This window comes from Anolis sagrei, chromosome X (genome assembly GCF_037176765.1).
Source record: "Anolis sagrei isolate rAnoSag1 chromosome X, rAnoSag1.mat, whole genome shotgun sequence".
Lineage (NCBI taxonomy): Eukaryota > Metazoa > Chordata > Lepidosauria > Squamata > Dactyloidae > Anolis > Anolis sagrei.
In genome coordinates this window covers 90410752-90432494 of record NC_090034.1, presented here as the reverse complement: position 1 = coordinate 90432494, position 21743 = coordinate 90410752, and the positions used below count along the sequence as shown (strand labels likewise).

Sequence of the window (21743 nt, the reverse complement as noted above, 5' to 3'; positions counted from 1 at the left end):
CGAAAACAGGGGAATTCCAGACAAGAATCAATCAGGGCCAGATAACATCTCCCAACAAAGGATTCCCCCAGTCAGCAACCACATGACAGGAATAGTTTTTAGTTTTGTTTTGTACCTTTCATGCCAGATGTATGGTGGAATGGCATTTCCTTCTCAAAGCCTTCAAGCTCAGCTAGATAACTTCCAGCAGTCCATCCTGACAGTTGTTGATCCATCTCACTTTCTGGCAGAAACCAGGAATCTACTGTGCCAAAATCTTCCTCCTGAAACATCTTCCTGTAATCTTCTGCAAAATCTTGGAGGAAGAAAGTGAGAGAAATGAATATTTGTTAAGTTTTTTAAATTGGGGGGGGGGGGAGTAGTGTAGCACTCAGCTATCACCAATCCCTGAAAACGTTTTATGAGGGACTAGTCTTGTTCTTCTGTTCCAAAAGAGGTCAACAACCAGCAACTTTTAAATGGGTTGCTGTGAATTTTCTGGGCTGAATGGCCATATTCAAGAAGCATTCTCTCCAGACTTTTCGCAGGCATCTTCAGAGTTTTTAAGGTCTGTTGGAAACTAGGCAAGTGAGATGTGTGAAATGTCCACGGTGAGAGAAAGAACTGTTGTCTCTTTGAGGCAAGTGTGTTAAAGTTGCAATTGACCACCTTGATTAGCATTGAATGGCCTTGCAGCTTCAAAGCCTGGTTGCTTCCTGCCCTGGGGAATACTTTGTTGGGTGGTGTTAGCTGGCCCTGGTAACTTCCTGTCTGGAATTCCCATGTTTTTTGAATGTTGCTCTTTATTTCCTGTACTGATTTTAGAATTTTTAATTTTTTTAAATTAAACATCAGGAGAGAATGCTTCTGGAACATGGCTATACAGCCTGGAAAACTCAGAGCAACCCAGTGATTCCGGCCATGAAAGCCTTCAACAACACAACATTTAAATTTGCAAGCAATCAGACTATCTATGCAAAACATATCCACCACAAGAAGTGAATCGTTGCTCTTTCATCTATCATTTCTATCTTTATTTTACCTAGCTCTGGTTTAACGTATTTTGTGCTAAATAATCAATTTCACAAAGTATTCTGTGCAACACTGAAAGCGCACTTCCAAAATTTGGATACATACCATACTAATAGGCATGTGCAATCCATGGTTCTAAATGGTTCTAACGTACTTACAAAACTAAAATTCTGGTGGTGAAAACTAGGAGACGCTGGTGCTTTGCTTCTACGGTGTTGCTAATGTTCTAGTGGTGAAAATTTCAGAACTCTAACAAAAGTTTCAAAATTTCATTATAAATGGCAGTTCCTAATTGGTTCTGTCATAAAAATATTCAATAAGGTAATAATAATGAAATTTTGAAAGTTTTGTTAGAGTTCTGAAATTTTCACTACCAGAACTTTAGCAACACTGTAGAAGCAAAGCACCAACGCCCTCTAGTTTTCACCACCAGAATTTTAGTTTTGTAAGTGCTTTAGAACCATTTAGAACTATGGATTGCACATGCTACATACTAACACTGGTTCACTCTTAATGAAGAAAAGAAGTTAGATATTGTGTGCCTTCAAGTTATTTCAGACTTAGGGCGACCCTATCTCTAAAGTTTAGGGCAGGGGCCAGGAGGGCCACATCCGACCCTTGGACCTTAGTTTGGGGGCTCTAAATTATTTCTCAGATTGTGGTATTTGTTTCTCTCTATAGTTAAAGAATAACTAGACCCTTACCTGTTACTCCAGTCTCTGCTCCAGTTGGGACCATTTGCAGAGGAGGCTCCATCCAACTTTGCCACCAAGTCTCCATGCCTGGAGTCAGAGGAGGAAAAGAAGCATAGAGAAAGAGCCTCAAATTATAGGGGACAGAACACAATAGCATTTATAGGACCAGTAGTAGTTTATTATTGTTTGACCATAGACCATTCCCATAGAAAAATAAATAGATACAATATAAAATGCAATAATATAAAAAGTATTCCAATAGGTTCTCGGTTAACCTGAACCCAAGCAACTGGAACTTTCAAGCAATGGGCAAAAGTTTATTGATTGTTAAAATTGCATACTATGTTCACAAAGCTATTTTTTTATCATAAAGTAAAACTGAGGGTCCCTGGTGGTGCAGTGGGTTAAAGCACTGAGCTACTGAGCTTGTTGAGCGAAAGGTCGCAGGTTCGATTCCAGGGAGTGACGTGAGCTTCCTCTGTCAGCCCTAGCTTCTGCCAGTTTTTAACCCAAAGAGCCGGCGTTGTCTGTAGACACCTCCAATGTCATGTGGCTGGCATGACTGCATGGAGCACTGTTACCTTCCCACCAAGGCAGTACCTATTGATCTACTCACATTTGCATGTTTTCAAACTGCTAGGTTGGCAGAAGTTAGGCCTAACAGCAGGAGCTCACTCTGCTCCCTGGATTCAAAATGCCAACCTTTCGGTCAGCAAGTTCAGCAGCTCTGCGGTTTAACCTGCTGCACCAACAGGGGGCCCTTTCTTTTGACTAGCTGTATTGAAAAATCAATATCAAGTCAATACAGAGTTTATGGTATGGCATGGCATGGGTTATAGTATTAGTTAGGCCTATTTTTACTAGTTACTCCCAAGCAACCAAAAACTACATTTATCTAGCACCTACCAATCCCCATGGTTGCCGGTTAACTGAGATTCTACCTAAAATAATTGGCATACTCTTCCAGTAGGCCTACCTCCCACCCTGGACATTCCACAGATATATAAACCTAATTTTCCTAGTTTCCAACAGACCTCACAACCTCTGAGGATGCCTGCCATAGATGCAGGTGAAACGTCAGGAGAGAATGCTTCTGGAATATGGCCAGACAGCCCAGAAAACCCATGAATTTTTAACTCTTGTCTGGTATTTTAATCTCTATCCTGTGTATTTAATATGTATTTTATAGAAATATTTTAATATTTTTTTATAGAACTACATTTTAATATGTGTGTTTTTAGAATTTTTTTGCCATGTTTGTGTTTGACTATGTGTTGACCTGCCTCAAGCGACAAGAGCGGGGGGGGGGGGGGGGGTAAGATATATTATTATTATTACTATTGCCTATTCAGATTTAATACAATTAAAATTCAAAACATTAAACATAAACAATATTCAAATTTAAATTAGATAAAATTAGATCTGATAAGAGTATCCTCAGAGTAGTCAACCACAACATCATCAGAAGTGGAATCATAGTGCTATATGTCTGCAGTCAAGCAAGATATGACCAGCAGGGGGCACACCTTTCTAACAGTTCTAACATTGCATGCAACACATACACACACTAACCATCCCCTGCCACGCGTTGCTGTGGCCCAGTCTGTGTATATGTGTTTTGTGTCTGTATATATTCATGTATATGTGTTTGCATATATATGTGGTTTTGTGGATGTGTTGTAATTTATTTTTATTTTTTGCTTTTAAAGTCTCTTCTGCTGTGTTTTTCAGGGTTTTTATGAGTGATGGTCACTCGTTGACCTGATAGGTGTATTATGTCCAAATTTGGTGTCCATTCATCCAGTGGTTTTTGAGTTATGTTAATCCCACAAATAAACATTACACACACACATACACACTATATTTCTACACCACTCTATCTCATCCTGATGGGGATTCAAGAGCGGCTTCCAGTTTTGGCAATTATGCAATGCCACATTAGACACAAGGGAAACAATACATAACACAATTAAACTATAAAAACAATAAACATATAAATACAATTTAAACCATTAAAACATAGAACTATTTTAAAAAATCTCCATAGAAAAGCATTTAGAGAATTCTCCATAGAAAAGCATTGGGAAGGGTCTCCATAGGAAAGCATTGAAAGAATTCTCCATAGGAAAGCATTGGGAAGGGTCTCCATAGGAAAGCATTGGGAGAGTTTGCCATAGGAAAGCATTGGGAAAAGTCTCCACAGCAAATCATTGAGAGAGTTCTCCACAGGAAAGCATTGAGAGGGTTCTCCATAGGAAAGAATTGGGAAGGGTCTCCACAGGAAAACATTGGGAAGGGTCTCCACAGAAAAGCATTGAGAAGGTTCTCCATAGGAAAGCACTGGGAGAGGTCTCCATGGGAAAGCCTCTGTTTAAAAGCCTCCAAAGAAGACTCCTCCACCACACTTCAGGGCAGAGAGTTCCACTGCTGAACAGCTCTCACAGTTAGGAAGTTCTTCCTCATGTTCAGGTGAAATCTCCTGTCCTGTAGTTTAAAGCCATTGTTCCACATCCTAGTCCCCAGGGCAGCAGTGAACAAGCCTGCTCCATCCTCCCTATGATTTCCCCTCACATATTTATACATGACCATCATGTCTCCTCTCTGCCTTCTCTTCTTCAGGCTAAACATGCTCAGCTCTTTAAGCTGCTCCTTATAGGACTTGTTCTCATGACCCTTGATCATTTTAGTCGCCCTCCTCTGGACACATTCCAGCTTGACAATATCTCCCTTCCATTGTGGTGCCCAGAATTGGACACAGTGTGATTCCAAGTCTGGTCTGACCAAGGCAGAATAGAGAGGTAGCATGACTTCCCTGGATCTAGGCAAAAATTCAATGATGCATGACACATATGCCCTCTTACTACAGATATCAAGTATTAAACATGGAACCTTTATTGTATTGTATGTAATATATGGTATCGAATTGTGTTTCTATGTGTGCTGCTCTGAGTCCCCTTCAAGGTTGTGAAGGGCAGGATATAAATATGCCTGTTGCACAAAAAAAAAAACCCTTGTTTTAACAACAAATGGTTTTAAAAGTAGATTCACAATTGGGAAACTTGACCTTGGGGGTGACAACTTCCAGAATCCACCGTGAGGGATTCTGAGAATTGCAGTATCAAGGGGAACATTTCCAAGGTCTGCATTTGTCTGTAAGCAAGTTCAGTTCTAAAAAAACATCATTGCCATCCAACTGATTAAATGTTAAGCAAAAAAGTGGGTGCTAGAAACAATATCATACAAAACAATGGTTTCAAACTACAAGAAAGGAGATTCCATCTGAACATTAGGAAGAACTTCCTGACTGTGATAGCTGTTCAGCAGTGGAACTCTCTGCCCCGGAATGTGGTAGAGGCTCTTTCTTTGGAAGCTTTTAAACAGAGGCTGGATAGCCATCTATTGGGAGTGATTTGAATGCAGTTTTTCTGCCTCTTGACGGGCTTGGACTGGATGGCCCATGAGATGTCTTCCAACTCTATAATTCTATGAAAGCTGACTGGCACAAACAGGGGATCACAACCAGATACAGTGAAGACATCTGCCCTTGTGCTTTGCTACTCTGCTGCTGAGTATGCATGCCCACTGTGGAACACATCTCACCACGCTAAAACAGTGGATGTGGCTCTTAATAAGACATGTCACATTATCACAGGATGTCTGCGCCCTACACCGCTGGAGAAATTACACTGTTTAGCCGGTATCGCATCACCTGACATCCACCAGGAAGTAGCAGCCAATAATGAAAGGACCAAGGCAGTGACATCTCCAGCCCACCACTTGTTAAGATATCAGCCAGTACGTCAACACCTTAAATCAAGAAATGGTTTTCTAAAATCAACAGAGATATTCGCAGGAACACCTCAGCAAGCGAGAGTCCAAAAATGGCAGGCAAAAACCCAGAACCTCAAACCATGGCTGATACCAAATGAGAAACTCCCTCCTGGGCACACAGAAGACTGGGCGACTTGGAAGGCGCTGAACAGACTGTGCATGAGATGCAGAGCCAACCTTAAGAAATGGGGCCACAAAGTGGAGTTCACGACATGTGAGTGTGGAGAACAGCAAACCACAGACCACCTACTACTATGCAACCTGAGTTCTGCCACATGCACAATGGAGGACTTTCTTATAACAACACCAGAGGCACTCCAAGTGGCCAGCTACTGGTCAAAGGACATTTAGTATAATATCAAGTTTCTAAACTTTGTGCTTTTAAGAATACATTACAATTGTACCCTTGGTTTGCTTCTGATACAATAAATTAGGGGAACCAATCTCTTGTGCTAATGTCATAGACACACACACTTTGCAAACACATGTGGGTCCTAGTTATACATTACAATGTCTGGGTTAAACTTTTCAAAATACTAAGTAATGTGCCCCATGTGTTAGCTGGAAATAAATAAAACTGGACATCTAAGAAAAACTATCATGCTTCTCCCCACATTCATTGGTTCTACTCACCTTTTTGTAGTGCTGAAGTATCTGATCCAGGAGTACTTGAGAGAATGCTGCAAAGATCCAGGGATGCTTTCCACTTTTCCTCTGTGAGCTGCCAAACTGGAGAAAGGCAGATGGGTCTACCCTTCCTTGTGGCTGATAAGATCTTGCTTTTTTCCTTATAATAGTGTTGATGGGACCTCTCCCATTGCCAAGGGATCCAGCGGCTGCTACTAACCCTGTCTCCTATTCATAGCCCCCTTCCTCTGCCCTCCCATTGGCTAGCTAGATGACACCAGCCAGGGTTCGTGACTTTTTCCTCAGTTTTGGTGGAGGTGGGGGCTTCCATGTCACAACATCCCTGCGTGTGTCTGTGCTTTGTTGTTGTTGTTTCAGGGTCTGGGTCTCTGCATCACGACTCTGACGTTGCAGAGTGGAGCCCAGGTGGCTGGCTTTCAGAGCTGGAGAGAGGGTCGTGAGAGGAAGTGGAGCCTGAGTGTTTATCTCTAGGGAACGCACACCCAAATCTCTGAAGCTGGCGAGCCACCCCTAACCCTAATAAATCTTGAAACGAGCCACCACAACTTCCTCCTCCTCTGAGGCCCATCTTGAGCAAAACAGGCAACAAATAGAGACACTAAAGAGCCTGCCCCAAACCAAAGCCGCTCTGTGCCCCAAACCAAAGCCGCTCTGTGCCCATTTGAAGGCCAGCGTCTGCCCCAGATGTTTGCAAAGGAGATTGAAATATTTATTTATTTATGTACTGTATTTGTATACTGCCTTTCTCAGCCCGTAGGCAACTCAAGGCAGTTAACAGGGTAAAATTCAATGTTTACAATATCATAAATATAATTAAAAACATAACATATAATAAAAGCTAAACAAATCTGTATAAATAAAAATGTAATGTTTGTTTGTGGGATTGACATAACTCAAAAACCACTGGATGAATTGCTGCCAAATTTGGCCACAAGACACCTACTAACCCAAGGAGTGGCCATCACTCAAACAAATTGATTTTGTGATTTGGGAGTTGTAGTTGCTGGGATTTATAGTTAATCTCAATCAAAGAGCATCCTGAACTCCACCAATGATGGAATTGAACCAAATGTGGCACACAGGACTCCCATGACCAACAGAAAACACTAGAAGGGTTTGGTGGCCATTGAACTTGAATTTGGGAGTTGCAATTCACCTACATCCAGAGAGCACTGTGGACTCAAACAATGATGGATCTGGACCAAACTTGGCACAAATATTGCATATGCCCAAATATGATCATAAATTGAGTTTGAGGGAAATAGTCCTTGACATCTGGGAGTTGTCGTTACTGGGATTTATAGTTCACCTACAATCACAGAGCATTCTGAACCCCACCAACGACAGAATTGGGGCAAATTTCCCACACAGAACCTCATGACCAACAGAAAATACTTAAGGCCATCCAGTCCAACTCCCTTCACCAGGGCAAGAAAGCATAATCAAAGCCCTCCTGACAAAGAGCCATCCAGCCATAGATATACACAGATATATATGATTCACATGCACATAGATATAGTATCATAGATTTGAAAGGGACCCCTAAAGAAGGGCAATTATATGTCCTATGTTCCAGAGTAGGCAAACCGGACAATCTCCACATCAACACTGACAAAGAAACAGCAAGAAATACTGTTTACCCACAAGCAGAAAGAAATTACATATAATAGAAACCAACACTTTCTAATTACTTTAATTTCGAGATCACCACACTGGGCCACAGCAACGCGTGGCAGGGGATAGCTAGTCAATAAATATAAATTCATAGTGTCTCCTTGTTAAAAAATGTTCGGTCTCATTGTCATCATTCCATTTTCCTATGTCAGTTACTCTGCATTTGGAAACGCTTGTTCAAAAAACTACGTCTTGACTTTTTTCCGGAATGTTAAAAGGAAAGTAGCCGATCTAATATCTATAGGGAGGGTGTCCAATAGCCAAGAGGCCACCACCAAGAAGTACGTCACCACCAAACGTACTTGTGACAAAGGTGGTAACGAGAGCAGGGCCTCCCCAGATGATCTTAAGGTCCTAGATGGTTCATAAAGGGATATGCGTTCAGACCAGGTATGTAGCCGGGGGGGGCCTTGAGGGGCTTGCTTTAGCCCCCGCCCAAATTCTCAGGGAGGCCCGTGAGAAGGCCTTACTGGTACATTATTTAAACTGTTACGTTTATTCATATTATGATCTGATTACCATGCTCAATATATCCCATATGCATGGGGGTATTGGAATAACGATACAAAAGGTTTGCTAGGGTAGATCCTCTCTCACTCAGACTCAGCCCCCACCCCCCCACCCCCACCCCCGAATCAAAATCCTGGCTACGGGCCTGGTTTGGACATGCAAGTTGAGCCATATCTCCCCTCGGCACACACACAGTTGAAAGAGTCAAAACCATGCTAGCTGAAATGTTGCACATTTTCAGGTTCTCCAAAGCTCTTCGTCAGGAAAAATGACAAACAAATCAAAGGGGGAAAATCACACAGTAAGAGGGTGGCTGGTATTCGAGGCATAGTTATAAATCTAGAGTCTGCAAAGTGGGAAGAGGCTGCAGATATCCGTATTAATGGGTTGTTGTATGATTTCTGGGTTGTATGGCCATGTTCCAATAGCATTTTCTCCTGATGTTTTGCCTGCATCTATGGCATGCATCCTCAGAGGTTGTTGTGTCTTGGAACATTTTCTCCCCATAGAGATGTCAAAGGCTTTCGTGGCTGGAATCACTGGGTTGTTGCGTGTTTTCCGGGCTGTATGGCCATATTCCAGAAGCATTCTCTCCTGACATTTTGCCTGCATCTATGGCAGTCATCCTCAGAGGTTGTCCGTATTAACTTCACCGAGTACCCATCCCTGGGAGCTCTTGAGAGATTTGCTAGGAAGAGGAAACAAACCAACCAAATCAGGGTTGATTTCCCCATCCTTGAAAATGTAAAGTCCAAGTGTTACTCAGAATTGTTTTGCTGTTTTACCATCTTTGTGGGAGGCTTCTCTCATGTCCCCGCATGGGGAGCTGACTCCCTCTGTCATCATCTTACTGATGATGCTTGGCTATATACCTATGGCCACCTAAGAAGTGTTTTGATGTCGTTCTGTGTGAACGATGTCTTCACAGACACATGTCATTTATCTCTAGCCTGCCGTTTTCTATGGAAATAAGAGAGTAACCATAACTCATCTGTTTCACAATCCTTAGAGAAAGACCCAAGCCCCTTGGACTTAAACAGCCCTAAACCACAAAGCCACCGATGGTGTAATGGCTTGAGTTGGGTAAGCGAGGACAATGTTCCACCCAGCCACCCCATTGCAACTAGAACCCCATACTGCAAATTATCCTAAATGGGCCCTTGGGCATCAACATCCAGATCCAAACTTCTTAAATCAAATCCTAAAAGCTGGAGGTACATCCTTCCCAAACCTCCTCTGATCTCCAGCATGTTTCTCTCAATGTTTCTCTTGACTCTCAGAATCCCCAAACTAGCCTGGTTGGAGGAATCTGGGAGTTTAGTTGAAACTGTGTTGTTAAGGGCTTTCATGGCCAGAATCACTGGCTTGCTGTGAGTTTTCCAGGCTATATAGCCATGTTCCAGAAGCATTCTCTCCTGATGTTTCACCCACATCTATGGCAGGTATCTTCAGAGGTTGTGAGGTCTGTTGAAAACTAGGCAAGTTAGGTTTATATATCTGTGGAATGTCCAGGGTGGGAGAAATAACTCTTGTCTGCTTGCGGAAAGTGTGAATGTTGCAATTGGCCACCTTGATTAGCATTTGATGGCCTTGCAGCTTCAAAGCCCGGCTGATTGCTGCCCTGATTGATTCATGTCTGGAATTCCTCTGCTTTTTGAGTGTTGCTCTTTGATTTTAGAGTTTTTTAAACTGGTAACCAGATTTTGTTCATTTTTATGGTTCCTTTTTTGTTGAAATTGTCCACATGCTTGTGGATTTTAATGGCTTCTCTGTATAGTCTGACATGGTGGTTGTTAGAGTGGTCCAGCATTTTTGTGTTCTCAGATAATATACTATGTCCAGGTTGGTTTATCAGAAGCTCTGGTATGGCTGGCTTCTCAGGTTGAAGTAGTCTGCAGTGCCTTCCATGTTCCTTGATTCATGTTCGGGCAATGCTGCGTTTGGTGGTCCTTATGTAGACTTGTCCACAACTGCATGGTGAGTCCACAGTTGCAGAGGTAAGAGGAACCCTCTTGTCCTTTGCCGAATGTTCCCTTTCAAATGAGTAGAGGCTGTGAGGGAGTAAGAAAAGAGTAAGTAAATAAGGTGAGAAAGGACCTTCTAAGTTCTTTTTCATTTCTGCCCCTGGCCCCTTTCCCTTGCAGGGACAAGCGGGTGGGTTGGGTTCATCAGCCCAAAAGTACACTGTGAAATTGTGCAACGGCCCCAGTATTGAGGCAAGGAGTGCACAACATGGACCGGAAACCACAGGGCCCCACGCCTCCCCACAAAGCGTAAAGCAGGTGCAACAGAGGGAAAAGAAAAAGAGAGAAAGGGAAGGACTCTGAATGGCAAGGTAGTTCATCAATTCCCTCCCCCCCCCCCCCTTTCTAATTTTTATTCTTTTGGTAGCAAGCAATGTTCCCTTGCTCTTTGACTTTTAGGAAAAACCATCCTCTTGTAGTTTTTCCATAAGCATGTGGACAATTTCAACAGAAAGGAGGTAACCATGAAAATGAACAAAATCTGGCTACCAGTATTTAAAAACCCTAAAATCAGGGGAGCAAATAAAGTGTAACACTTAAAAGGGGGGGGGGGGGAATTCCAGACATGAAACAATCAGAGCCAGCTAATACCTCCTAACAAAGGAGTCCCCAGGCAGGAAGCAGCCAGGCTTTGAAATTGCAAGGCTATTCAATGCTAATCAAGCGGGCTAATTGCAACATTCACACTTGCCTCGATCAGACAAGAGTTCTTTCTCCCACCCTGGACATTCCACAGATATGTAAACCCCACTTGCCTAATTTCCAACAGACCCCACAACCTCTGAGGATACCTGCCATAGTTGTGGGTGAAATGTCAGGAGAGAATGCTTCTGGAACATGGCCATACAGCCAGGAAAAACTCGCAGCAACTCAGTGATTCTGGCCATGAAAGCCTTCAACAACACAGCCATCTTCTTTCTTCAGTGTCCTTACTGGCTCTATGGACTTAAGTTTGTTTTTTTAATGCACATGCACAGATTGCATAAAATTATCAACAGTAAAATAAACGAGACACAAAATGCCCTGTATCAATGGCATTTTTTTTCTTTAGGAATTAGTAGCTCTTATGATTCTTACCTTTGTTAAGTAGAAAAGGAATAACTCAGCACCTCCTGTACCAAATAATTCCGTGAAACACCAGGGTAAACAATATTCCTTCTGACTCATAAAATCTGCATATTTTGTGACCAACTGATGATCTCTATTCCTTTTACAGCAAAGTAGGTCACACTGTAGAATTATTGCAATTTGACACCATTTCAACTGCCCTGGCTCAATGCTATACAATCATGGGAGTTGTAGTTTCACAAGATATTTAGCCTTCTCTGCCAAAGAGTAGAAGTACTCCAACAACCTCATTGGGGACTTGAGAAGGTCTGTAATGGAAGTCAAGGTTTTCCCAAGTGCAAATCCTGCAGGGCAGAATGGGGTTGAATTGTATTACTATTGTGGTCTCTTCTAATACTATAATTCTATTTTTTTTCCATGAGTACTGATTCTGTGAAATCACCACCCAAGCCACATTTTCCATGCGACAGATAACAAGCAATCTGAATTCACATTGGAACAGAGTTTAGAAAAATTGTAGCAATCACAACTCTTAAAATCAGAGTCATGCTGTTTGAGGGATGCTGGGACCTGTAGTCAGAACAGGTCACCTTCCCAAGGAGTATAGCCCATCATTGTGATGACTATACAGTCTTACTGTCTGGTTCTGTGCTTTCTTTTTGTGTCATCACTGTATTGTTTTCGACCAATGTGTTGCAGCTGACACACTGACCTGTCATGAAACACAGTTTGGAAAGCTCTGATTTAGAGGATTCTACACCCCCCCCCCCCAACTGTCTAATTTTAGCAAGGTGTCCTAATTAACTCTTTGGCCCTTTCAGAGATTTTTCAAATGTCCCCATTCCTTCTCTCACTTTCTCCCTTATCCTCAGTTTATTTCAGTTTCTGAAAGCCTAGATCAAAACACAAAAGAAGTTTGCACTCAGTTAACTCAGCAGAAATTGTGCCCTTCCTTACTGACAATGACAGGGGTGTGTGCAAGCTACAATTCGACACATCTAGACAGCCAGCAATCTCCCTTATGGTCTCATATTGATGCCAAAAATTTGAGGTTTTCCAAGGACCCGATAATACCGAGGGAAGCCTGGCGAGCTCCGTTAACCGCGAACGTTCCAAGTTGGAAATTTGGAATCTCTCCAAAATGAAGGCGAATGACAGAAGTTTTACTCAATCTTCAGAAGGGACACTTGGACAGCAGTAGGTGCTCAAAGAATACAAGTGTAAAGCACAAGGAAAAAGCAGGCATCTTTATACATAAGAGTTACCATTGCTACAGTTTCCTCCCATTTCTCCGAATAGCCAGTCCCAGAAAACTGGCCGGCATTTTCCAGTCCTCTGATTGATTGGGTGGTGGGCCTTAGCCAGTGCATGTGCTGATTGGTGGAGGTGGTGATGTTGATGTGGCTGGGGATCCCCTCCCAGCTGGGCAGGGAAGCCCTGGGGCTTCCAGTGGGGGTTCAGAGGTGGTTCCTGGAGCTGAGAGGTTTCCAGAAGGCAGAGTCCATCCTGGGTGTGTAGCAATGGAATGCTGAAGACAATGGAAGCCCAGGTCTCGGCGGTGGCTGGGAGAGCTTTTGCACAACTAAAACTTGTGCGCCAGCTGTGCCCGTACCTTGGGAAATCGGATCTGGCCACGGTGGTCCACGCTCGTGTTACATCCTGATTAGATTACTGCAACGCACTCTACGTGGGGTTGCCTTTGAAGACTGCTCGGAAACTCCATCTAGTCCAGCGGGAGGCAGCCAGACTACTCACCGGGGCGTCATACAGGGAGCATACCACCCCCCTGTTGTGTCAGCTCCACTGGCTGCCGATCCAGTTCCGAGCACAATTCAAGGTGCTGGTTTTGACCTACAAAACCTTATACGGTTCCAGCCCAGTGGATCTGTCCGAACGGATCTCCCTCTACGTCCCACCCCGGAGCCTAAGATCCTCTGGGGAGGTCCTGCTCTTGACCCCGCCTCTATCACAAGTGAGATTGGTGGGGACGAGGAGCAGGGCCTTCTCGGTGGTGGCCCCCCACCTGTGGAATTCACTCCCCAGGGAAATTAGATCTGTAACATCGCTCCTTTCTTTTAGGAAAAAACTAAAAACATGGATCTGGGACCAGGCATTTGGACAAGCAGGCAGATAAAGAAAGAACTTCGATGATGACTAGGAAATGATTAATGGATTGGATCTATGGAACTCTGGAAAATGAAACGCTGATTATAAGAATGACTTTTATATGGTGTTTTATATGATGTGTTATGTACTGGTTGTTGACTGTTTTAATTGTGATAACTGTTTTAATTACGTTTTTGTATATTATGTGTAATTTGTATAGGCATCGAATTCTGCCTTTTCTGTAAGCCACCCTGAGTCCCCCTTCGGGGGTTGAGAAGGGCGGGGTAAAAGTACCAGAAATAAATAAATAAATAAATGAGAGTTAAGGAAGATGAAATATGAGATTATGCAGATACCGGGTCTTGGATGCTAGGACAATGAGTGTTACGTACCCCAGACATCTTCCCATGCTGGGAGGACAAAGAAAAGATCCTAGAAATGTCTATTGGAGATGAGTGTGCCATCAGAGTTTCTTCCTTAGTCTTTGTCTAGTGGATAGCTGAGATCCCCCAGAGAGGAAGTTCAGAGTGACAAATGGATTGCTCCCCGCTGGCAGACAGAAAGGCTCTTTGTCGGACAGATTATGTCTTGTCCATACAGGAGGTGGAAGGAGTACCTGGAATGGTGGAGGTTGCTCAAGAGGTTTTTAGAGTTCATTCTGGTCTGCCTTCTATTTCATATAGGTTAGGGTAAAGCTTTTCCCCTGACATTAAGTCCAGTTGTGTCCGACTCTGGGGGTTGGTGTTCATCTCCATTTCTAAACCAAAGAGCCAGCATTGTCTGTAGATATCTCAAAGGTCATGTGGCTGGCATGACTGCATGGAGCACCGTTACCTTCCTGCCAGAGCAGTATCTATTGATCTACTTACATTTGCATGTTTTCAAACTACTAGGGTGGCAGAAGTTGAGGCTAGCAGTGGGAGCTCATGCTGCTCCACGGATTCGAACCTGCGACCTTTCGATCAGCAAGTTCAGCAGCTCAGGGGTTAACTCACTGCACCACCAGTGGCTCCTTATCTATTTCATATAGTTCAATAAAATAAAGTAATAAAATAAGATAAAAATAGAGTTTATTCGATGCTGTGGTATATGTTCATATGTGGAAATAAGGGCGAGGAAAGAAGGGTCTCATCTTGGTTGCATGAAGGATAAGAAAGGATAATTGCATTATTTGTTGTAATTCATTCCGCTACATTCATGCATACATTTGCATAAGGCAAAAAGAAAAGAAAAATAGAAAAAAAGATACTTTGTGCAGTATAGGAGAGAGGCTGGTAATAGTGTTGCTGTCTGGATTTTAACTTTGTTGTGATGGAAATGAGTGGGGCCATGGGGCGATCTCTAGCTGAGCATGTAGCTGGGGGGGGGGGGGGGTTGGTTGGTTTATATTCGGGTTGGCTTATACTCGAGTATATACGATGTATTTCTCTTTTTTATCAGGGGTGAGGGTGGTCATATTCAATAACAATATCAGACTTTCCCAAGCTTCACAAGTGGACATGTGTGGTCAAACAGTATCAGAGCATGACCAACATGGGAAAATGTTATTAAGAGGATAAAATAGGCAAGCTAGGAGAAGTTACAGCAGTTTGCTTTTGCCTGAATCTACTGTGAAGTCAAGATTCTACCCTCTGCTCTCCATTTCCTCTGCTGTGTCAACTAAGTGTAAATGACATTTCCACTTTGATCTCAGTTTGCAGCAAATGAAGTAAACTGAATATAAAGGTGGAAACTGAGAGAGGAACTAGGACATTTCAAAAGCATCTTGAAAAAAGTGAATGTCAGTGGATTCATTGCAACTAACATTACCAAATTGGAACAGGGATATAATATAAACAAAATCTTATATCTCCATGTTATATTCCGTGGCTATGGTTACAAGTAATTTTAGCAATATTGTTCAGTTGCATCTGAATTGCAGACTAATACAGTTTTTCTGTTTGATTTTTCTTTCTGTCATTACAGTTTGGATAGAGGTTGATCAGCACCCTTTTGTATCTTAAGGTTTTAGTTAGTTTTAATATTGTGTCATAGTTGAGATTGAGTTTTTGCTACATATATATATATTTGTTTTCTTTTTTGTGTCTTTCTGCTTTTGTATTTCCTTAATATATATCATTTTGAGCATGAACAAAAAAAGGCTGCGTTACAATTAAGACATTTCTTAAAGAATATTATGTCTCAAGATAACTTCTGACAGTTACATAGTAGTATCGAACTACGTTTACTTTGAGACCCAAACAAGTTATCAGGAGATATCCTTTGAAATGCATACAGACATTTTATAGCTCATTTTGTGACAGTTCGAAGTCGCGAGTTGGGGTGAGCTCCTGACTGTCAGCCCCAGCTTCTGCCAACCTAGCAGTTCAAAAGCATGCAATATGAGTAGATCAATAGGTACCCCCTTGGTGGGAAGGTAAAAGGGCATCTAATGCAGACATGCCAGCAAAAGATCTGAGATGTTATGGATAGTAGGCTCCTTGGCATGGAAATGGAACAAGAGCACCTCCCCATGGCTGGAGTTGAGCATCACTTCCAGATGCCATAGATTAAAAGGGGAAGGCCTTAATCTTATCTGTGTATTGTATGTCACTGTTTGTTGTGTAAAAGGCATTGAATGTTTGCCTTATAGGTGTACTGTAATCTGCTCTGAGTCCCTCTGAGGAGATAAAGTGGAATATAAATAAAGTGTATTATTATTATAAACACAATAAGATGAGTCCACAGCAGACCACTCTGCTGGCTGTTATATTGGATCACATGTTGGATACTTCCCAAGTGTCTAGGACTGTGTGATGTATGCAGATCCCACTAAGGTGGTCTTCTGCAGCTGGCAGATGGTAATTTTGTCAACGCCGATTGTATTTAAGTGCAGGCCAAGGACTTTAGGCACTGCACCTAGTGTGCCGATCACCACTGGGACCACCTTTACTGGCTTGTGCCAGAGTCTTTGCAGTTCGATCTTTAAATCTTCATATCGTGTCAGCTTTTCCTGTTGTTGTGATTTATTATTATTATTATTATTATTATTATTATTATTATTATTATTATTATCCAGACCAGTGCTTCTCAAGCTATCTGATGTGGACAACTGTCAATTATTTTTCTTTCATCCCAAAACCTTCTAGGGAGCATCAGCCTTGGGAACTGGAATGGTTCAGACACGAACACTTTGAGCAATATAGAGCCAGAGTGTATGAGCTTGTTTGTGTTCAACCAGATTATGACTAGAGAGTTTGTATTTGTATCAAGAATTTGGGAGAGTTAACTTTTCCAAGCTCTCATGTGCTTGACATGTCATTTAAAGCACACCCAGGGGAACTCTAAAATGGTAAGCTGAGCTTCTGATCCAAGAGATCAATTTTCAGCCATACATGGGCACCTGAATGTCTGTATTCAGAGTTCAACCCTGGTGTTACTTTGCTTTTGGGAGGTGTGTTGATTAGGAATGTCCTTCTTGCTTCCAGTCCTTGTCAAACAGATCAATAAAATAATCTAGTCAGTGGTTCTCAACCTGTGGGTCCCCAGATGTTTTGGTCTTCAACTCCCAGGAACCTTAACACCTGGTAGACTGGCTGGGATTTCTGGGAGTTGTAGACCAATAAACCTGGAAACTCACAGGTGGAGAACCACTGATCTAGATAAAATATCAGATCAATATTTAAAAAAAACAAAAACAAATCAATAACATAACCACATTAATTTTTGAGAATAAAATTATGTTTTTCCTATATATCCCTACCCGCTAGAACAATCTCTGCTATGGCTCCCTTTTTCTTTCCTCTAGACATCTAACTTCTCAACCTTCTTTGCGATTTGAAGAAGCAGAGGGAGGGAAAAATGCTTGCAAACCAGCAATGTTATAAAAAAAAAGTTTCAGTGCTTGCAAGCTTGGTCACACCAATAGGAAACCAGCCCTGGCGGTTTGTGTGACTTCACTTCCCAAAATTAGACGCACACACACACACACACATACACACACACACACGCCTGTTCATCCGGCCCCCCGTGCCTGAACAGCCCCTGCCCCTGCAATTCAGGCAAGTGCCCATGGAGGTCTAGGCGGGAAGCAGCAGGTAGAGGCGTGCCATGGATTGCACCATCAAGGTAAGTTCTAGAGATGTTCCTCCAGCTTTGTCTGACCAATGGATTCCCTTGCCTTGTCTCTGTTGCAGGCTTGCACTGCGCTGGTCTCCGGTTCAGTTCCTCTCTCTCATACACACCCAGCTCCAGAAACAGGGCCCCCCTCCGCTCTTTCCTTCTGGTACAAAAAAATTTCCTCTTCCTTCCCTTTCGTGGTGGTTGATGTCTCTGAGCTTAAAAAACCCAAACCAAACCACCACAAGAGACGCCTTCAGATCTGAGAGTGGAGAGCCCCTTCCACTACAGAGTCTGACCGATCGAAGGACAGCAGACAAAGGAGGAATTGGGGTTCTCTTCACATTGACATGCAGGGAACAAACTCCTCCAGGTTGTTTGATGGATACAGGGGGACCGAGGCTCCTATATGGGTTTGCCAAGTCCTAGATCTCCAAGGATGGACACAAAAGAACGGGGATTCTTCAGCCGTCCTCCAAACTTGGAGATATCTACCATCGTAAGAGGTCAGTTCCTTTTCTCTGTTGGAGTTCAGATTTGACTATTTCTTCAGCATTTGCCTTCCCCACCCATTTTTCTGATTCTAGCTTTCATCATTACTATTTTAACGATTTTTAAAATTTTTTTCCTATTTATCCTATATTTCTAGCCAGGCTTGCCAGCTAGTCACTGAAGCACTCAGGTGCCCAAGGTCTTATGGATCAGATTGCTAAATATTCAGGTTGACCCAAACTTCTGTGAAGTCTCGCGTTGTTCACCATGGATGTATGACATTCTTAGGGAAAATGGACAGAGCTTTGATTTTGGTGTTTATTTTTAAAATTCTTCTGGACTGATTGATGAATCTGCCCTGAGTCCCTTTGGGGGAGATAGGGCAGAATATAAATAATACTAATAATACTAATTATTACTATTATTATTATTATTATTATTATTATTATTATGTACAACAAGATTAGTACACAGCAAACAATATCGCTATGCTGGCTGTTGTATTGGATCACACGTCGGACACTTCCCAAGTTTCTAGGACTTGTTGTTGTTGTTGTTGTTATTATTATTGGTTCTGGCTTACCTTTCACCATTTCAAATAAATGCTTTAGTGATGATCATGGGAGCTCTTTTTAATTGTGAGAGATCATTTTGGGTTTTGCATTATTGTCTCCAGACTATGTGAGAAATTTCTTTGTTTAGACTGGGTAAAGAATACATTTCGTCCAATCTAGCATTCAAAAAAAGAAGGGCCATGGAACCATTCATAGTAGATTAGATTAGAAGTTGGTTGGAGGCAAGCAAAAGCAGCCATTCCTGGAAAAGGTTTTGTGGGTTTGAATGCTAAGCAAGAATGCTGCCAGTCTCTCTTTGGCCTTCTTCACTGTTCTTGTTTTGGTGCAATGGTTTGAGTGACTGCCCAGTTCATATATACCTTGCTTCTCTTTTCCCATATGGCCTGACATTTGTTTTAATTTCTGTACTATGGAAGTCTCTGAAATGGCCATCATCCGAAATCCAAAATTAATCTTATTTACTGAAAGATCTATAACAGCGTTTCTGAACCTGGGAGTCAGGACCCCTGGGGGGGTCACAAGGGGGTGTCAGAGGGGTCACCAAAGACCATCAGAAAACACAGTATTCTCTATTGGTCATGGGGGTTCTGAGTGGGAAGTTTGGTTGAGTTCTATTGCTCAGAATGCTCTTTGATTGCAGATGAACTATAAATCCCAGCACCTACAACCCACAAATGTCAAGATCTATTTTCACATTTGGGCATACTGAGTATTTGTGCCAAATTTAGTCCATATCCATCCTTGTTTGAGTCCACAGTGCTCTCTGGATGTAGGTGGACTATAACTCCAAAACTCAAGGTCAATGCCTCACCAGTATAAAAATTTGGGCGTATCGGGTATTTGTGCCAAATTTGGTCCAGTGAAGCAAAATACATCCTGCATATCAGATATTTACATCACGATTTCTAACAGTAGCTAAATTACAGTTATAAAGTAGCAATGAACATAATTTTATGGTTCCACAACATGAGGAACTGTATTAAGGGGTCGCGGCATTAGGAAGGTTCAGAACAACTGGTCTATAAGGACAAGAATAGGTTTAAGGGTTGGGGTTTTTAAAGATTGCCAGCTTATCAGGAAAATGACTCTGCTCTGCTCCTCAGTCTTTGAATAGCAATTTATTTTGCAGAGGTTTGCAGGGGAGGTTTTGATTGAAATAGCTAATAATGAAACAGGAATCCCTTCTAATGTCACTTTTCCCAGCCCCGTGCCATCCAAATCTTAAACTGTAACTCCTATAATTCCCACTCAGGGTAGGAGTTGTAGCTCAACTGGTCTGAATGGGAAATAGTTTTCTAACTCCGAAGGCGGGGGGGGGGGGGGGCAAAAAAAAGATTGATAGTTCGCACTCTGGTGGTACGTAATTGAATCTGGTGAACTCCTTTCCAGCTTATCAATGGGGAGAGTAATACACCATCTGTAAAAGTACTTTCCTATTACTAGTTGTGTTGGGAAGATAAGGATGGCACACATATTAGGGTTGTGATAAAAAGCATGAACTGAGTAAATCTGCCATTTTAAAAAGGTCTTGTCCCTGTGTATCTTGACTTATAGAGAGGGCATGAAAGGAGTAATCTTTTACTTTTCAAGCTGTTGTTTATATATATAAGCAGACACACTAGAAATCATCAGTTTTACACCTCCCAACCACCAAATGACTGTTCAAATTTCAGGCAATCCCTTGGTCGCTTGGCAAACTATAGCATCTTATTGTAAAACAAGATGAGCAGCTGTCAGCCTCCAGGTGCTTTCTGGATAGCAGTTTCCAAAATCCCTTTCCAAGTGGCTATGTTGCAGACTGGAGTTGATGGGAATTGTATTTCAACAATATCTGGAAGATCTGAACATCTTTGATCTATAATACCAGACAAGTAATATTTGATATCTATATAAATAAAAATGTAATGTTCATTTGTGAGATTAACATAACTCAAAAACTATCACTCCCTATGACTTCCTCTCACATATTTATATAAATAAAAATGTAATGTTCTTTTGTGGGATTAACATAACTCAAAAACCAATGGATGAATTGATACCAAATTTGGACACAATACACCCATCAGGTCAACAAGTGACCATCACTCATAAAAACACTGAAAACACACACACATATATACATACACGCAAACACACATATATACACATATACACAAAAATATACACACACATATACCCATACAAAACACATATACACATACTGGGCCACAGCAATGTGTGGCAGGGGATGGCTAGTAAAGTAATAAAGTAATTTGTAATGAAGTAATAAAGTGGCGTGAGCTCCCGCTATTAGACTCCAGCTTCTGCCAACCTAGCAGTTCAAAAACATGCAAATATGAGTAGATCAATAGGTACTGTTCTGGTAGGAAGGTAATGGCATTCCATGCAGTCATGCTGTCCACATGACCTTGGAGGTGTCTACCGACAATGCTGGCTCTTCAGCTTAGAAATGGAGATAAGCACCAACTCCCCTCCCCCCCCTCCCCCCCCCAGATTCGGACACGACTGGACTTAATGTCAGGGGAAAACTTTTACCTTTTTAATATTGATGTAAGGTAAATTCTGCTGGTCTGGGGACAATCACATTTATATTCCAATAACATGTAGAAGATAAGAAGTTGCACTTTCCTAATCTATAATAATGGATAAGTACTGACTTCATGAAAATCCTACTGGTCTGCCCAAAGGAACACCCGGACAAGGCCAACATCTTGGTTTCATGAACGTTGGAAAATTCTTGTTGATACATTTCCCCCCCTATGAAAGTCTTTGAACTGAGTGGCCATTGTGAAGCCTGAATGTCTGTTTACATATGTATAAGGCTCTTTTATCTGCTCTGCTTTAAAAAGGGACCAGAATGAAAAGGGGGAACCAACATTTGCTGAAATTCCTAAAAAGTACAGAAACCTCCCTTAGTTTTCAGTCTAACGGACCTGGTTATAAGAGTTGAGGTGGATTTCATGTTATTTGAGTTGAAGTCCATAGCACCCAAAGGGCAAAGAATTTATCTA

At 42.1% G+C, this 21743-nt stretch overlaps 1 protein-coding gene across 2 annotated transcripts in view; it reads left to right on the top strand.

The window, feature by feature from the left end:
* Positions 1-17505: 17505 nt before the first annotated feature.
* The window catches only part of LOC132780238 (retroviral integration site protein Fli-1 homolog), a 48857-nt gene continuing 44619 nt past the window's right edge, over positions 17506-21743 (top strand). For both annotated transcript variants that reach the window (XM_060783833.2, XM_060783832.2), the window contains exon 1: positions 17506-17674. In XM_060783833.2, coding sequence (XP_060639816.2) covers positions 17657-17674 — 18 coding nt within the window. In that variant the 5' untranslated portion in view covers positions 17506-17656. The remainder of the gene's footprint in view (positions 17675-21743) is intronic.